Raw genomic sequence first — 18,724 nt, forward strand, 5'->3', positions numbered from 1 at the left:
TGGGCAGTCCTTAAAACAAAAGATGACTAGTTTGGGGCCAGCAGGTCATGTAGAGCTTGCTGACCACTCCTCAAGGGTCTTTGCCCCAAAATGGTATTTCAGAATTCTATGGAATTAAAGGCTGCTCTGTCATTCATCTGTGAAAAAGTAGGCATGGTCCCAAACTGGTTTAAAACATGAGTCTTAAATTCATATAATTGTGTCTTTATGTATTAAGACATTCTATCTGTCTTAATTCATTATTTTTTGAGACCTGAAAAAGACCTCAGGGACAAATTCTTTCTTCATCACTACGTGTGATATTTCTCTTTAAAGGCTGACATTTCCCTGCTGTGGTGGGCTTCCACACATACCACAGATATTATCTAGGACTGCAAAATATACCGGGACCTACAGAGCATGGAGAGAAAAGATCCATTGCCTGTACGCATTGGTTGAATTTGGATTAGCGTTTCTCAGAGAGCTTAATTTAAGTATCCCCAGAACGAAAGTTGAAGCCTTGAGCCCCAAGTATTTCAATCTCTAAGACGCCTTCCCAGTTTAGACACAGCTAGACCTCACATCCATGTGACTCTGAATCATGGCTGAAAAGCAGGAAAGTTAATAGCCTTCCTGTTCCTGTTAGCTAGAGTTCAGATAATGGTGTCCTGTGTCATCACAAGTTAATGTCAAATTAGTCTCTGTGAATGCCAATGTGAAGAAAAGAGTCCTTGGTGCTGTGCATTGGCAACATTTTTATAGAAGTTGAGAAATGTGACTCTGAATAAGCCCCATTTTCCTCAGTAGTTAGTCAGGTCTCTTGTTCTGGTGGAGAAAAACGTGATATGGAAAAAAAAATGAAAGAAAGAAAGAAAGAAAATAATAAAGAATGCACTCAGTGTAGTCACAGTGAGATTTACCGAGCACCATTGGACATAACAGGACCTAAGGTAACATGGTACAGCCACCCCTTGAGCAGTCACCAAATATAAGCCAAAGATTGATACAGCCTTGGGTTTTTGAAGAGAGGTGGACTGGAGATTGGACATAGCCAGGGAGCCAACATAAGGTTCTCCCAGGCTTATTTCTGAATGTCTTGGTCACTGAGATGGATAGTTGCAAATTGAATGTGAAGAGGTAGCATTTCATGGAAAAACTAAAAGCACACAAATGTGTTACACTGTTATCAGGAATAAATCTAAGTTACTATGCTCTTTTTTTTTCATAAGACATAACCTTATAGCTGAGCTAAGGAGAAACAAGGCACACAGATCCAAATGCATTCAGATCCAGCTATCAGCAACTCATCTTAGATCTTCTTCCATTCCCCATTTGGGCTTCATTCTCTAAGACCCCTTGGCCTTTAGGAAGGTATAGTATTTAAGTAATACTTGTTTCCCTTCCAAATCCCCGCGCCTTGGTCCTCGTAAACTGAAAGGCTTCCGGGACCTAGTGCCCTCTTATCCTGACTCACAGGCTTTTATTTAAAACCATGATGAGATTGAAAATCCCCAAAGTTTCCACGAGTTAGGCCACTTAGCTGATCTTTGCATGCACTCCTGTGAGGAAACTCTTGGCTACATAATGTTAGACTCCAAGGGTGCTGAATGTCCTTAGCGTTAAAAATCCAGATGTATCCAATGAATCGACCGTCTTTGTTTTCTGATTCTATAATATCGTGAATTCTGTCCCCGTCCCCTCCCTGCTTGGATGCCTCTTATTCCACCACACTCACGCAGGGTATTCTGTGCTCACACAGGTATGTGTCAGCAATGACCACCCCGGCTCGTATGTCACCTGTAGATTTCCACACGCCAAGCTCCCCCAAATCGCCCCCTTCGGAAATGTCTCCACCTGTGTCCGGCACGACGGTATCCATGCCCTCCATGGCAGTCAGCCCCTTCGTGGAAGAAGAAAGACCTCTGCTTCTCGTGACACCACCGAGGCTGCGGGAGAAGTATGACCGCCACCCCCCGCAGTTCACCTCCTACCACCATAACCCCGCGCATGAGAGCAACAGCCTGCCCCCTAGCCCCTTGAGGATAGTGGAGGACGAGGAGTATGAAACCACCCAGGAGTACGAGCCAGCTCAAGAGCCTGTTAAGAAACTCACCAGTAGCCGGCGGCCCAAAAGAACCAAGCCCAATGGCCACATTGCCAACAGGTTGGAAATGGACAGCAACGCAAGTGCGGAAGGCACTCACTCAGAGAGTGAGACAGAAGATGAGAGAGTAGGGGAAGATACCCCCTTCCTGGGCATTCAGAACCCCCTGGCCGCCAGTCTTGAGGCAGCACCTGCCTTCCGCCTGGCGGACAGCAGGACTAACCCAGCAGGCCGCTTCTCTCCGCAGGAAGAATTGCAGGCCAGGCTGACGAGTGTAATCGCTAACCAAGACCCTATCGCTGTATAAAACCTAAATAAACACATAGATTCACCTGTAAAACTTTATTTTATATAATAAAGTATTCCACCTTAAATTAAACAATTTATTTTATTTTAGCAGTTCTGCGAATAGAAAACAGGAAAAAAACTTTTATAAATTAAATATATGTATGTAAAAATGTGTTATGTGCCATATGTAGCAATTTTTTACAGTATTTCAAAACGAGAAAGATATCAATGGTGCCTTTATGTTCTGTTACGTTGAGAGCAAGTTTTGTACAGTTACTGTGATTGCTTTTCCACAGTATTTCAGCAAAACCTCCCATATATTCAGTTCTCGCTGGCTTCTTGTGCATTGCGTTATGATGTTGACAGGATGTATGATTTGTGAGACTTGCAACTTCCCCTCCGTTTGCTTCTAGTAACGCCCGATCAGTACGTCTTGTAATGGCACATCCATCCAAATACTCTTCTCTTTTGTACGAAGTTTTCTTTTGCTTTCGGTATACGAAATGAGTTGTGTCTACTCCGCCAGCCAAAGGTTCGCTTCACTGGGCTCTGAGATAATAGTAGATCCAACAGCATGCTACTATTAATTACAGCAGGAAACTGCATTAAGTAATGTTAAATATTAGGAAGAAAGTAATCTTGTGATTTTTTTTTAAAACTATATTCTTCATCAGAAGACAGCTGGCTCTCACTAGAAAAGAGCAGCCATTTGCTTTCTTTTGGTTTCTTTTTCTTGACAAAGAGCAACAGTTTGGGGAGGAGCATAGAACTCGGGCTCTGGCTTGCTATCAGGGTACATCCATCACTTTATAAGAGGACTCGCCTCACCTTCTGGGGGAATGACACAACAGGTCATCTAGCTGAAGATCAAACCATGGCTGAAAAAGGTGCAATCGTTCCTGACTTGGGTTGTCCACTGATTTTGGAGCCAGTGATTGGTTGTGTCCTAACAGCTGGAGAATAGACGTGTCATGGCACAAGCAAACCAGCTGAAACAGCACACTCAGCAGTTGGTCTGCAATGCTTCTGCAGTGAAATGTGCCTGCTGTATGTGGTGGTGATTAGTCACCATAGGCAATATTTCTGTTGTAGTGTGTCTAGAAACAGTGAATGTATAGAAGGCGCAGGTGGAGAACAGCTGTGTGACATGATTGCAGTTTTAAACAGTTTTGTTGACCACTCCCTTCTCCTCATGATTTTTCTCTTGTTTTTCGATGTTGCCTTGATTAGGTCACAACTATGCATGAACATTTTTGTCAGGAATGGCCAATGTGCATGTGATTTGTGATTAGCGAGAACCTTCCACGAGCGATGATTCATCAGGAAATGTTGGTAGTGTTGAAAAGATTGCACCTTTCCTTGCAGAAGTGACCCCCACCTGTGTACTGACCTCTCCATCTGCAGCCCTTATCATCCACCCCCTGCCCCACTTCTTACTTTCTGCTTTACTGTCACAAAACAGGATGAAGACAGGTCTGAACTTTGCATGTTCTCTGTGATTGCAAGTCCAAAGAAGGCCTAGAGGTGTTACCATTGGAGATAACTGCTGATTCAGGAAAACAAGGCAATTAAAAAAAAAAACAACAATGAGACCCCATTTCATGCCCTGCCAGGTATCTGTCAAAGCTGGCTAGAGCTCTACTTAGATTCCCAGTGACCTCCTAGGATCCATGGGAAAAAATGGGAAGCATGTTGGCAGGGGGTTCAGAATACCAGGCGTGAAGTCAGCGAAAGCAACGGCTCCTTGTTTGCAGGTGAACTGCATTTAGTTCCTCATCAAATTTCTATATGAACATTAACGAGGAGACGTGACAGGCAAGGAGGTCTTGGGGAAACGTGGGCTGGGCATGAGTCATGTCATTAAGCTCCTTACATGTTTCTGCAACCCACAGAGGTGTCTGTCTGCAGGTCCTGGCAGTTACTTTTAGTATTTGGTATCCTAACCTGTCCTTCCTTATTCACAAGCCGCTTTCTCTGTGCTCAGCAGTGTCCTCACTGCTCCTGTCAGGCTGCACAAGTCACTCTGATTGCCCAGTTCTGTAGAAATGAGTAAGCTCATGGCAGGGGAAGAAGACAGTCGACCCAAAGAGCTTCTCTCACTTATGCCAATATTGCCTTTGAAGGCCTTGGCTCATCCAGAGGCTATGTCAATAAAGAAATTTCTACCGTGAATTCAAAGTCCAAAATCTCTGTTTCAGAAATGTTCAGGCATTGGAGTACCCAAAGGCCCCACGGTGGAGAATTCCAGGAATAAATCAAATCTCCTGTTGAGAGCAATGAACATATTCCCCAGTGTGAAGACAGCTCTAAATGTTTCAGGTCACAAATACATATGAACAGTTAGGACAAGAGGAAATTTTATTTCCGACTTGATTCTGGTCACTCAGAGAAGTGGCATGTTAGCTGGGACAGCCTTTCCATCTATAGGACCAGAGCTCCCCCTGAGAAGAAAGGACGGCTGGTTCCTCAGGGTTGTGCATTGCAACCACGAGCTTTGTGTTCGCAAGGACTCCTCTGTGGTAGTTACCACATCGCTCTCAACCAGCTCTGTCCATAAACTCAGTGCAGTGGCAATGCAAAGAAGGAGCGTGAACCGATATTCCCAGCATGTGGCAAGTTTTCGTGGCTTTTCAGGTGGGGGAGGCCACCTGGGAGTTTGACAGCAGCTTTGTCTCCCCGGGGTCTGACGTCATATCCCATGAGGGGTAGCGCAGCGGACGCAAAACTTCTTTCCGTCACTCAAGATTCCTTTCCCGGCCTACTCTCCCTTCTTGGCTGGTATGACCTTTTTATTTTCCCCCCAAGATTGCCTGGACGGCCTCATGCTGTCTACAAAATGGCACTCTGCCTGAGTATATGTGAATGTGTCCCAGACACCGACATACCGTATCTTCCGTGTTTTGGTGCGACTGTCGTGATGTAGATGGAGTTTATCCAGGGTAACTAGCTCATAACTATTTTTTTTTCTTTTTTTTTTTTTTTTTTTTTGGCCTGGGTTAAAAAGGTGCATGGCTCACATTAGTGGAAATAAGGAAGGCCTTGTTTTATCTTTTAGCACTGGCTCCATTTCACCACCCACAGAGATTTCTATCTGCAAGGACCCATGAAACACTGCAGAGAAATGCAGGCAAAGGGAAATGGCCACATATCACGAGTTCTATTATATATTCTTTTGTAAATACACATTGTACGTTACTTGGATGTTTTCCTAAATCATTTACTGTCTTTATGAGTTAATGTCAGTTTTTTTACTCTCTCAACTTACTGTGTAACATTGTAAATAACATAATGTCCTTTATTATTTATATTTAAGCATCTAACATAGAGTTGTTTTCATATAAGTTTAAGACAAATGTCAAAAATATATGTTTTTTTTGTTTTTCTTTGCTTTAAAATTATGTATCTTTTCCTTTTACTTTTTTTTTTTAAAGAATAATTTATTGTTCAGGAGAAAGAATGTATATGTAATTGAAACTATTTGAAGAATGCACATTTGAAGGCCCTGAGGTACTGATAAACTAAAGAATTTATTATCCAAAATACTAAGCAATAAGTAATTGTGATTTATTTAAAATTTTGTTCATTTTCCATGAAGGACATACTGCAATAAAAATGCTACTCTGTGGAGGCGTGGGAGTGTTGCTCAGCAGACTAATGTTTGAGTCTGTTAGACCAGCACCTTCCATCTGACTGCGACAGTTGTATTAATTTAGGAATGTGTCTGATGGACCCCATGATCATCTCGTCTGTCTGTTGCTTTTGCCTGTTCTTTCATCACCTTCTGCCTGTTGGTTTTGCTTACGACTGTATTCCTTGTCAAAAGGGCCATAAGCAAGCAATACAATGTCTTCTTCCCCTTCTCGCACAACCCCCTGCCTCCCCCCCCCCACCCCGGCCCCATACACAGTAACATAGCAGAGAGGACGTCTTAGGACATGATTGCCTGGGTGCTGGTTGTTAACATGTTCTGTAGTGACTGCAAGAAACTTCTCCGGGCTAATGGAAATGTCAATGTGACGATACCTGCAGTTGTGAAAAGAAAACCTGTTATTGGGGTTCAAGTAATCTGATGGCCAGCAGGGCCCAAAAGGCAGCCAGTCAGAACCTGACCATGCTAAGCTTTCTTATAGCTTCAGTAAATTTATTTTCCATCAGGCCCATGATTTATTGATTCAGTTTTAAGAGAAGATAAGGCTAAGTTGGATTCTTTCCCCTCATTCTATCAATAAATCAAACTAGATGCCCATCTTACTGCTCAGGGAAGGGCCGATGCATGAGAAATTTCCCACATTCTAAAAGAGTCATAGAAATGAGGCTATTACTTTTCTTATTGAGATTAGCCTAAACAAAAGCCATATTTTAACAAATAGGTATTTGCATGGGTGATACTTTTTATATAATTCAAGCATTTTACTCATTATTCTAGATAAGATTAGGGCTTCTGAAGTGTATGAGATAGAGTTCAGCAATCCTTTGAGGGTACACAGGGACCTCTGTTGGAGTTTGTGGGTACCTCAATGCCTGCCATCAACGTCCACCTCCATATACGTACGTGACACCTTGTCGTTAGTCGTAGCTCCTCTGGCATAATTTCCAAAACAGTCTGGATGTCTAAGAGATTCAAATAGTGGCCTTTGACTGTACCAGTCTTTATTATTTATATCATGAACTTTTTAAAACAATTCAGATTCCTCATATTTGTGATTTATGTTCCCACACACACACACTCCTAACACACACGATCCTGAAGCCACCGCATTGGCTTACTTGTCCATTGCAGCCAACCAGCCATTCAGCAAATCAAGAAGTGCATGGAATATTTGAAAAATTACAGACGGAGACACTTCCCTGTGTCTTCAGGTTTCAGCTGAGGCTTTGTCCACCCGACAAACTGAAAACTACAAGCAGTTGTCTTAGTAATTTAGGTTACAATCAGATACCTGACATACACGGATTATGGGAGCAGAAGCCTATATGGTAGAGCATGGTCCAGAGAGAATGTAGATTATCTGACTATCTAGACGGTTATTACAATTCTCCATTCACTTCAACAGTGTCGACTCTGGAATGTCAAACCCAGGTCAACAATGTCTTTCCAACTACTGTCTGGGGAAGACATCATTAGATTTCCCTGCTCTCTGCCCTGACGATGAATGAAAAAAGCACCTGATGTTAGGGATTTGGGGTTCAGTGAGGCAGTTCTGAAATCTAGAGATTTGGGATGCTGGAAGGAGTGGACAATTTTGATGACCTCATATGAATTGCTTTCTTCTCTATCTTGGGCTTGCCCTTTCTGAAACAGAATAAAATAAATTTATGGAAACTATTACTTCAAAAGATTGGCCTGGTAGGCAATAGAAATGCTTTCAGTTTATGTAAGACAGGACTATCCTGCTGCAATATTACTCACCTTTGGGACTGTTGTTGGATAGAGAAGTCAGGCCCAGTCTTGCAAGTTCCTGTTGGTTCCTGTTGACATCCTGAGACTGTCATTGTTGGACCACTCTGGTGGGCCATTGTGTTGGATGTTCAATAAGCTTCAAGAGATCACTCAGCAGGGTGGATTTTGTTACCTGGAGGAAACTCATCATAATCTACCTGATCTATTTAAAAGCAGACGAGGAGAGGGAAACCAGTAATTCATAAGAGGAGACAGAGAATGGGGTAGCAGCTCTATCCATTCCCCGCCCCACTTCAAATGTACTTACAGGGACAGAATTTGATGGAGGAAGTGACTCTGTTCCCACCCCATGACTCTCCAAAGAGGCCAGAGGCTTACCTTCATAGACACAAAAATCTTTAATAGCTTATGTACAGGTTTGCTCATATGCAACAACTATTAAACAGAAATAACACTTTATGGCTTAAAACATCCCTTATCATTTTTAATCCTCTTAAACTCATGAGATGTTGATGTGATAAATGACGAACAAATTTTAGGTTCAGGAAAGTTAAAAATGTTACACATCTAGTGAGTTGCAGAGATAATACTACAACTCCTATTTCTACCCATTTCACTCCCCCCCTCCCTGTTCCAGACTCAAATAACCTTGCCATTTTCAGCCTGTCATTACATCAGTGCAAGTTCTATCCAAAACCAATTCTTTCTATTTGAAAGAATATAAGCTCCTCTGGCTTTGGTTTAGAGTTACTGTAGAACCCAACTTGCTTGACTTAGTGACTCTATGCACTTTTTTCTCAACATACCTTTCTAAATGAACTGTAACCACGGGAATGAAGTCACAATTTCAAGGTGCAGATAGCATCCTGCAGTGAAAAGAGGAGGGGGCTTTGCAGTCAGAACACTGTCCCCACCACTTAGTAGCTTGGCCAATTTGGTCAATTTCCTCCTCCAAGCTTATTTCCTGATCACTAATATGGGAATCCAAGTGACTTTAGAAGGCTCTGGTGGTAATGAGCATTACACTTGAACATATGTAAGGAAGCCATAAACATCTAGTACATAGCGAATATCCAAGCACTACCTTCTTTTTGGTCCTTCCTCTTGGAGCCCCCGTTCCTCAGTTCCAAATGACACACTCCACATTGCACAAACTCATCACATTTCATCATTTCTCCAATCTCATGCCAATGAGAAAATTCCTTTTTAATTTTTTTTTTTACATTTTTATTTTGGAGAGACAGAGAGAGACAGAGCACAAGTCAGGGAGGGGCAGAGAGAGAATGAGACCCAGAATCCGAAGCAGGGTCCAGGCTCTGAGCTGTCAGCACAGAGCCTGATGTGGGGCTCAAACTCCCAAACCGTGAGATCACGATCTGAGCCGAAGTCGGACGCTTAACTGACTGAGCCCCTCAGGTGCCCCGAGAAAATTCTTTTTTAATAACAACTGTACTTTAAGCAGCATAATCACCGAATAAGTTCTTTATTTTATGTTTGCTTCTTATGTAGCCACACTGTTTCACATAAAGCCTGTAATTTTTAAGGGATTATTACATTAGTGTTTCATTACAACTTCACAGAAATTTACCGAGACATAACTCTTTGTAGAGTTTTCACAATACCATTTTCAAACTTCCTTGCAAACATGTACCACAACAAACAAAACATGCTCCTAAATTGATAAGATATCTGTACAAACCCATTTTCTTTCGTTGGTATCCAGGATGTCCTGACACGTTTCATTAAAATATATGTGTGTGTATATATATACATATTTTATATATATACATATTATATATATATACATATATATTATATATATACATATATATTATATATATGTATATATATATATATAATCTAGGTAAAGTTCTGCAGCCTGACAAAGGTAGAGGAATCAGGTCTCAGATTGACTTTTAAATGTTAGAAACCACATTGCTTATGGATGTTTCTCACTCCCTCCCATTATCTATCCAATAAGTAATTTTTCCAGTTCTACTCACTCTTTATGCATAAAATAGGATTCTTTTATGAATAATTTTTAGATTTCAGCTTTTTGGATTCAATACTTTAAAATTTCATCCTACATTTAAGATGGTGGGTGACTTAGTCTCATGATATTCATCTTCGGGCTTGTGGTGTAGTTAATATAGTTCTACTGTTAATGGCAAGAGAGTCTAATATAATTGCCCACACATTACCCTCATTTAAACAAAAGTGTTATTTTATTGGAAATAATCCTAACTCTAGCTCCCTATAAAAATAATAAATAAGGAACCTTTCTTGTTTTTTTAAATAAGCTAGATGTAAACATTGTATCATATTAATTATTATTTATCATCATAGTTAAGCAAACACCTGTCTTCCATTCTGTGACTTTCACCCAGAGGTTCCTTCTTGCTGCCCTTGAACCTTTCTCTTGAAGAGGGTTGGGGGCCTCAGGCTGGGCAGGTTTTCTAGAACCCTTCTGATTTCTCACAGTGAGGCTAAAGTACACGTTCCTTCTTCTTTAGATGAAGGGTCTTCATTGGTGTGCCCTTTAGCAGGTAATAAGATAGCAAAACAATTTCCCCTTACATTTTAGACCCTCTCCAGCATGAATAGGGGGGACAGAAAATGCCGTGTGTAAGACCCCCTCATTCCGAGCTCCTTGATTCCTGGTACTCAGCTTCCTTCCAATTATGAGATCATTCTGCCCTCATGCAAAAACGTCTCTGTGAAGATCCCATCCTTCCTTCAGAATAGCCTTATTTTTGCAAAATAGAGACCTCCCTTAGCAACTTCTTAGTTTAGAGCCCTTCTCTTCCCTGTGCTGATACCTGTGATTTTGAAAGATCTGAAATCATAGGACAATAGAACTTCACATTTGATACAGAAATTAGTCAGAAATTATGGGGTTTAGAATTTAGAGTGTTTTTTTTTTAAAACTAAGAATTCTTTCTTGATTTGTAGTAGACCCTTTTAGAAAATTTTAGGGTGGAGTCGGAGAGCATTATATCTTTTCCAGTATTTGCTTGACCAAAAGCTCTTTCACAACATGAAAAGATGCTAATTCCCCACACATTCCGAGTTCTGCCCTATTTACCTGAGGAGTTAGATCTCTAGCCATGAGTGTGAGGGGAAGGACCGTGGGCCCTTCCTATTAAGCTGTTGATGCAGAGTTAATGGGATTTAGGGTTCCTCTCGGGGTCAAACTCATATCGATTATGAAGCAAGGGGAGAACTAAGGGGAAACATCCCCTCACCTGATTAGAAGAGTCACATGGCACCCACTAAGCAAGCCAGAACCTGAGCAATAGTCTACATTTCCTTCTCCATATCTAACTGACAGTGGTGTTCGCACCACTGATCTGCCAAACAAATCCGTCCCCTCTTTCCCAGCCCCATCGCTTCTACCATTGGTGCCCTCTTCCTCTCCCACTAGACTCCATTAGCCTCCTTACTGATCTGCTTCCTTCAGCTCCTCTGGGACATCCTTCGCATTTTGCTGAAAGTTTCTCTAACTCAAAAACCTTGCTGTGCATGCTCCTTGTTTTAACCCTTCTGTGACTCCTCATGAAGCTAAGTTCCTCAGCAGCCAAACTCTTGAAGCGTCTCCCACTTCACCCTCCACTCCGTCTTATGATTTTCTATTTTCCAAGTATGCCATACCAGTGTTTGTCAAAGTCTCCCCATCGGCGTTCCAACTTCACGACTCTTACCATATTCACGTACCACCTGTTATTTTTTGCATATTGTTTTTTTCAATTGATTGCATTTTTAACTGAAATAAAGTCCTTTCAAATGAAACTTGTATCAATGCTGTGAGTGGAAGCCTGCAACCAGTTGTCATAATGAAAATGAACCTTATAAGTAAATATAACAAAAAAGGAAACAATGTAACTACATCCTAACACGACAGTGTTGCCTGCTAAAGTATCTGAGCTGAATCCTGTTCTCTGACAAAAGGGGAGATCAGCAAGTGTTCGAGAAATTGGAAATGTATTCAGAAACATAGAAGGATTCATTCCTTGACTTAACCAGGATTGAGAGGGAGTTGACAGGAAGCTACTTCTACTGTTTCGTTCAATGTTATTTAATTCTAGATCCTGGTATCATTTTGGATGCGCCATTCAGTCACCCACAGATCTTACATAGCCACACAGCACTGGGCTTGTTATAGCCCCCTGCCCTTGTGCAGCCTGTTTCCTTTTGCAGGAACGACGTCTCCATTCATCCTTCTAACAAACTTCTTTTACACTTTCTCTGGATGGGGAGAGTGTCTTTGCTTAGGAATCCTTCCATGACAAGTATCTGCCTTTGGCAGATGAGAAGTGCTTCTCTCCTTTGCTTTCTCATGGTATCTATGCCATGCAACCGTTTATGTAGCATTTTCCATCCAGCTCACAACTTCTACTGAACTGAAATTCCTCTCTGAGGGCAGAGATGCTGTCCTCTATGTGGTTATCCAGGTCCTTGCATGGTGCTTGGAACACGATCGATGCCTAGAGAATAAATCACTGGCAACTGGAGACAGGATATTTACATGGGTTGGCAAAGCAGGTGAGGAATCTAAGTGATCATAGGCATTTTGAAAAGTCAAGATCAAGAAAAGAGTAACCCGACTGACTTATTTCAGTTAGCATCTGTGTTGTTGCAAATGGCAAGTTTTCATTCTTTTAATATTCCATTTTATACATTATATATATATACATATATATACACATATATATATATCACATCTACATATACAATATCCAAATATATCCCATTATATAGAATATATTTACGTATAAATCTATATATAGATAGATAAATAGACCTCGCATCTTCTTTATCCATTTTTCTATGGAGAGACATCTGGGTTGCTTCCGTATAATAACAAAAAAAAAAAAAAAAGTTAAGAAAAAAGAAAAAGTAAAGAGTGATCTGTAAGTAGCTAGGACAAAATCAGAAACATACGGGGGGTGGAACCAAATTTGCTGAATTATGATTTAAAAAAAACAAAACCAAAACAAAAAACAACCAGAGGTCAGAGTCTAAGGGACAGAAGATCCACGGCTCAGACGAGATTTGACTACCTTTGCGTTTGGTTTTAGCTCCTTGTCCACTCAAGACCTCTGGCTTAAAATGAACTTTTCATGTCTCTTCTCCCTTCATCACTCCCGCTGCTTAGCAAGGTCCTGAAAATAAAGCCTTTTAATTGAATATTGTTCAATGAGATCATTCTTAGAAAGAAGACTTCCATACTGACCATTGCATGTAAAACCAACATAAGTCTCCAATCCTTTGAAAAGGTACAAAGGGAGCCTTGCACCTAACAAGCTTTCCAAAGGTTTTTTTTGTTTTGTTTTTTGTTTTTTGTTTTAATGCACAAGTGGAGTAAAACATAAAATCAGCATGCTATAGAAGTCAATGGAATACATAATTTTCCATTCTGGATAGAACGATGATTTGTAAGACTGAGCATTCAGTGATATTTCCTAGATATTTATATGTCATAGTTATGTATAGTATAACAATTGTGAGGGAGAGGAAGGACATACCTTTTACCACTCAAGACTTCCTTCCCCAAGAGTTTATCTCGTCTAGAAGTACAGTTTTCTTTACTGATTAAAAAGAAAGATCTGTTGGGGTGCCTGGGTGGCTCAGTTGGTTAAGTGACCAACCCTTGATTTTGGCTCAGATCATGATCTCAGGGTTGTAAGATCAAGCCCTATGTCAGACTCCACCCTGAATGTGGAACATGCTTAAGATTCTTTTTGCCTCTCTTTCTCTCTCTCTCTGCCCCTCCCCCCTCAAAGAAAAGATCTCTCAAATTGTCTATTTAAAGTCTACGTATTTGTTTTGAGACACAGAGAGAGAGAGAGTGTGTGTGAGTGGGGGGAGAGCTTAACCGACTGAGTCACCCAGCTCCTCAAATTGTCTATTTAAAAGTAAAGCTTTTTTGTGTGCTGTTTAGCCTGGTGAGTGTAAAGCCGACTCCACATTTAGTTGTTCAGAGATTAAGAGAATATAATCGTGTAGTTATTTGAACCTCACGGCTGGTATACTAGCCCAATAATGTCTATCTGCTGGTCCATGGAATTGTATGCGATGTTAAACTTCGGAGGAAAAACAATTGGATTGGAGATGCCCACCAAGAGTTCTGGAAATTTCAGCGCAATGGGGTGACACTGCCGTTGGGCTGATCGTAACCGCCGCCCCTGCCAAACCCCACGCTTGTCAGACCCAGAACTAGCCTCCTCTGCTGCCCGTTCAGTGATCCCGAGGGCACCAGCCCTGTGTGCCGCCCACAGGCTAGCACCTACCACATCGCCCCCGATACTGTAATTGTCCACCTACAATGTATCAGTTTGACAAGCAAATATTTAAATATGAATAACTCAGGAGCTTGTACCTGATCGAATCTGTGAGGCCAAAATATCCTTGCTCCAAGACAAGGTTAGTGTTTTCGTTGTTGGTGGTGGTTTTTTCCATATAAAATCAAGGTCCAAGAGATTGCCAGTAACCCTCTTCGATGACTATAACTCCTCCCTTGGAATTCACAACTTGAGTACTGAGGGAGCTTGTCCGCAATCACCCAGCCAGTAAGATTAAAGCCTGAAAAGAAGAACCGATCAATCTCCAAGCTGTCATTAGGCCATGCTGCTACTCCGACTTTGAAGCCTTTGAAGAAAATTTGAAGTTTAGAAAGCTTCTGCTCTCTCTCACCCATATTCACTTATGCATATTCCGCTTTAGAAACTGAGAAATACTAGGTAGCATTTCCTAGAATCTGCCTACATTATGGTACAAGAATAACACAGTGTAAAGAACATGAACTCAGAACCAATGAGATCAGGGTCTGAGTTCTTCCTCTCTTGGGCAATCTGAGCAAGTTAACATCCCTGAGCTTCAGATTGATTATGTGGATTACATGAAATAATTATTACGCACAAGCTTAAACAAGCTGCTTCACCATGAAGTAGGTGCTCAGTAAATATCATATCTTTGGTTGCAGATTTCTTGTGCAGGAAAGCAAGTTTGTCTGACAGTGAGAAGCGGACAGTGTTCCCAAGCTTAGCAAACTAGCCAGCTCTGGTTGTCCTGCCCTGCCTGTGGACAATTGCCCCCGGGGGAAGTTAGCTGAGGATGTGTGTCATCAGAAAGCTGGATTCCAGGCCCTGCCCCCAGGATGGAGTCCCCTTTTGCTCACCCAGGTACAACAAACCACAGGAAGACAGACTTGCTCAGAACTGAGTCCGGCCTGAAGAGCAGATATCTCCTTTTCCCTGAGAAGAAAACAACTTTACAAATTCAGAAATGGAAATGATAGTTCGCTCCATCCAATTAGCAAGAAATAATTGAGATTTCAAGGTCATTGTGTATGGTGTACTCCTTCACATGCCTAGTGCTTTGGCGCCTCTCTCTCTCTCTCTCTCTGGTTTTGTGGTTCAGCATCCCTGCACATATTGTAAAAAACTGCAGTTTCCATTTTAGGATTTCGTCTCTTGGTGATGTGCTGCAGTTCTCATTTTTAGGAAATTGATGCTTGGCAAAAGATTAAAGGTTTCACAGATTATGAAGGTTATGGCAGAGTTTTCTCCTGCCTTATGGCTTAATTTAATTAGACATCCTATAATAGCTCAGCAGCAAGACCGTGCTGCAGAATGGGCTCCAATTTGCCCACGGGCAACCTCAAGAGCACAGCAAATATGAAATATGCTGGATGATTCATCAGCTGATGCAAAATGCAGTGAAACTTTCTCTCTTTCAACAGGATCAGGCAAGGTGACTGAGAAAGCTTCCCTGGGAATACATACCTGGTAATTCTGCATCTCCAAGTTCATTTTAAAATATGCTTGCAGTGAAGTCATCAGCAAAACCACTGTCTGACCTTGAAATTATTCTGTGGCCATTAGACCTTGAAGACACTGATGAAGGCAGCTAAATCCAGTCATCTGGGACTTTGATCAACTATGTCCCCCACAGAGCAACCAGGACCTCAGTTAGCAGAAAGTTTCTCTAAGGCATGAGGGCTAAGCAGAGAAGTGAGGAGACCAAGAGGCTCTTTCTTATCCCTACAGATGCCAAATTACCTCAGGCTTTTGCGAGATTTCAGATGTGCACAATTTCTGATATTGATTACCTTTGTTGGGGACACTGAGTTTCACTGAGTTTGTTTCTCGAACATGAAACAAACCGAGGCCCTGAAGTCGCGGATGTCTTGGCAGCTATGTTCATTCAGGCTGGATAGAAAGGCATCCCTCTGGGGGCATAGCTTTTCTCTGGTTCCATTTCACTTGCTATCTTCAGAAGGTGAAGATGGAGAGATAACTTGGGTAGGAGACATATGATAGGGATCTTCCTGTTAAGGTGGAGACGTGGAAAGCTTTAGACAAGTGACAAATGACTTCCCCAGAGACTACCTGCAACTAGTCATCCAACTATGAACAGGGCTGCAGCCTAAGACACAGCGCCAGAGGTGGCCCAGAATACAAGGCTTACTGATGTGGTCAATTGGTGTACCCACTTCCCCCTTACAGGGTTGGAAAGGGAGTCGCTCTCTGTTCCTCATCCCAGCCATGGCCACACTGCTTACCCATTAGATGTTTGAGAATCCGTCTCCAATACGGTCCTGCAACCCTTTCAGAGCCCATCCTCAAGGAAGATGGATTCAAATCTCATCCATGTACACAGAGCTCAGTCTTTCATTCAACAAATGAGTATATGCAATATGAATGATGCCAGGCTAAGAGCTGGTGATGCAAAATATAAAATACATCTCATTTGAACACATCTAATCTTAGCAATTCCACATCTCATTTGAACACATCTAATCTAAGAAAGCACATCGTAGTTCTGGAGACTGACGCGTAGGCAGCTGCAATGTGATGGAATGAGGAGGTTGTGTTTTAGTGACAGGAACATAGGACTTGGGATCTTGCATTATAAGTTTCTTGCCAACTCTGCCCCTTAGGGGCTGTGTGAATTTTGGTATAACCTCTTAGAGCTTAGCTTATTTACCAAGGAGAGTTGAATAATCTTAAAAGGATATTAGAATATCATTAGGGAGATTATATCTATATCTATATCATCTATATATATCTATCATCTCTCTATCTATCTATCATCTATCTGTATCTCCAAATTATTATCTAGCACAGAGAAACTGCTCAGTAATAGTTTTAATGGGAATTTAAAGGTGCTGTAATAATGATATCACCAAGTACTATGAGACCACAGAAAAGAGAACTACTCTCTGGGGGTTATAATTTATCTGGGTTTTAGAAGAGGTGTAGCTCACCCTGCAGAGAATTAGCTAAAGATTATTACAATTTAATTCTCATGAGAAAAGGCCCAGAGAAGTAAAAAACAAAAAAAACAAAAACAAACAAACAAACAAATGCAGGGTCTTTTCAAGTCAGTATGGAGGATGCAAATGTTAGGTGGAGGTGAATGGAAGTGGATTCCACTGTAAGGCTGGTGTGGCTAATGGACACTACATTTTGGGATCAAACAACTGCATAAGCACTGGAAGCAATTAAGAAGGAGGTTGACAAGTTCAGAAATGGGGTTTATAACTTAATCCTGGAGACCAGGGCAAGGGAGTAGAGAAAGAGAATTTAGGAGGGGACGGTAATGTGGTAGTTGAGTGAAGACGATCAGGACCCAATCTGGATTAGTGACTGGGAAGATGGCGGCTAGGAGATGGAATTTCCGAGGTGGAGGAAAATGGACTTAATGGCTAAATGAATGTGGGACGTGAAGTGGGAAAGAATCCAAGGATGTCATTGAGCTTGGGCTTTGGAACAGTTGCTAACATCTGTTCTAAGAAGTTTGGTGAAACACTCTTCACTCACAGAAGTCCAAGAGGCAAAGGCTGAGATACGGCCAGCACCTTTCCTCAGCGTGGTCAGACCGTGACTGGAGCTGGGGGCTCCATGTGCTGGGCTGTGCTACCGTCTGCATGGCTATCCTCATTTCATCCTCCCAGCCATGCTATGAGGCAGGTGTTGTCATTCTCATGCTACAGATGGGAAAACCAAGGTGCCGCTCTGTGAAGAATCTTGCCTAATGTCAGATAGCCAGAGAATATATTGGAGCTGGAAATCAACCAAGGTTTGCCTGATGCCAAAGCTCCAGTTCTTACCCAATTCTCTCTATCTGCTCCCCCTATAGAGATGCCTACCTCATAGGATGATACTGGAAAACCACTTAAGAAGATCACCCCCTTTAAAGGAAGAGGGTGTCTCTCCACAGCAATAGATTATTTTCTGGGCTTATCACGTGAGAGGAGATTCCAACTGAAGCCAGCCTGTCTCCGTTTTCAAGCTATTTATTATAAAAGCAACATTTCACTAAGCCAGACGTGGGACTCACGCCATCCCCTATATCTGTATCCATTCACTCACTCACTTACGGTTCATCCCCCTGCCACCTGTTGGTAACATTCTTCCGCTGTTTTCTACCATCCTATGCTGTGCCCAACAACGCATCACTTGTTTGAAGATGTCTAGGATGCTTTTGGAAACCTCTCCTGTTGTTCTTCTTCCTCTTACCATCCTCCATGGAAAAGCAGCACCCTTTTGGCATTCGGACAGTTCATAGAGGAATAAACGTGTCTGTCTTACTTCTGGAATTGCTAAAAAATGCGACAGATCATTTTTAACCTGATATTTAAGGAACTAGGTTGGGATCTGCCCCATTGGTCTTCCAGGAAATAAACTATTTTAATTATCTAACTTAACGCGGTCTTCACAAATAGTAGTAAACCTTCTACGTCAGGGAGAACTAGGCTGGCCGACCAGTGGGTTGGAATGCCTCAAATGTGAGTTTCATCTGTGGGAAATTGGGGCTTGCAAAATTAGTGCTGTTGGATGATTCTGGTCACCCAGGTATTCATGTTTATTTTGAAAATTAAGGGATCTGGTCTCAATGTGAACAGAGCAACGGAAAGCAGTTTGTATGGTTATCAAAATATTGTCAGT

The 18,724-nt window shown here is 41.8% G+C and overlaps 1 protein-coding gene across 1 annotated transcript in view; it reads left to right on the top strand.

The window, feature by feature from the left end:
• NRG1 (neuregulin 1) overlaps nt 1-5,996 on the top strand; it is a 1,121,130-nt gene extending 1,115,134 nt beyond the window's left edge. The window contains 1 exon segment of the mRNA XM_043561070.1: nt 1,739-5,996. Within this exon segment, the coding sequence (XP_043417005.1) occupies nt 1,739-2,390 (652 nt within the window). The 3' untranslated portion in view covers nt 2,391-5,996.
• The last annotated feature ends 12,728 nt before the right edge of the window (nt 5,997-18,724 follow it).

This window comes from Prionailurus bengalensis, chromosome B1 (genome assembly GCF_016509475.1).
Source record: "Prionailurus bengalensis isolate Pbe53 chromosome B1, Fcat_Pben_1.1_paternal_pri, whole genome shotgun sequence".
Classification (NCBI taxonomy): domain Eukaryota; kingdom Metazoa; phylum Chordata; class Mammalia; order Carnivora; family Felidae; genus Prionailurus; species Prionailurus bengalensis.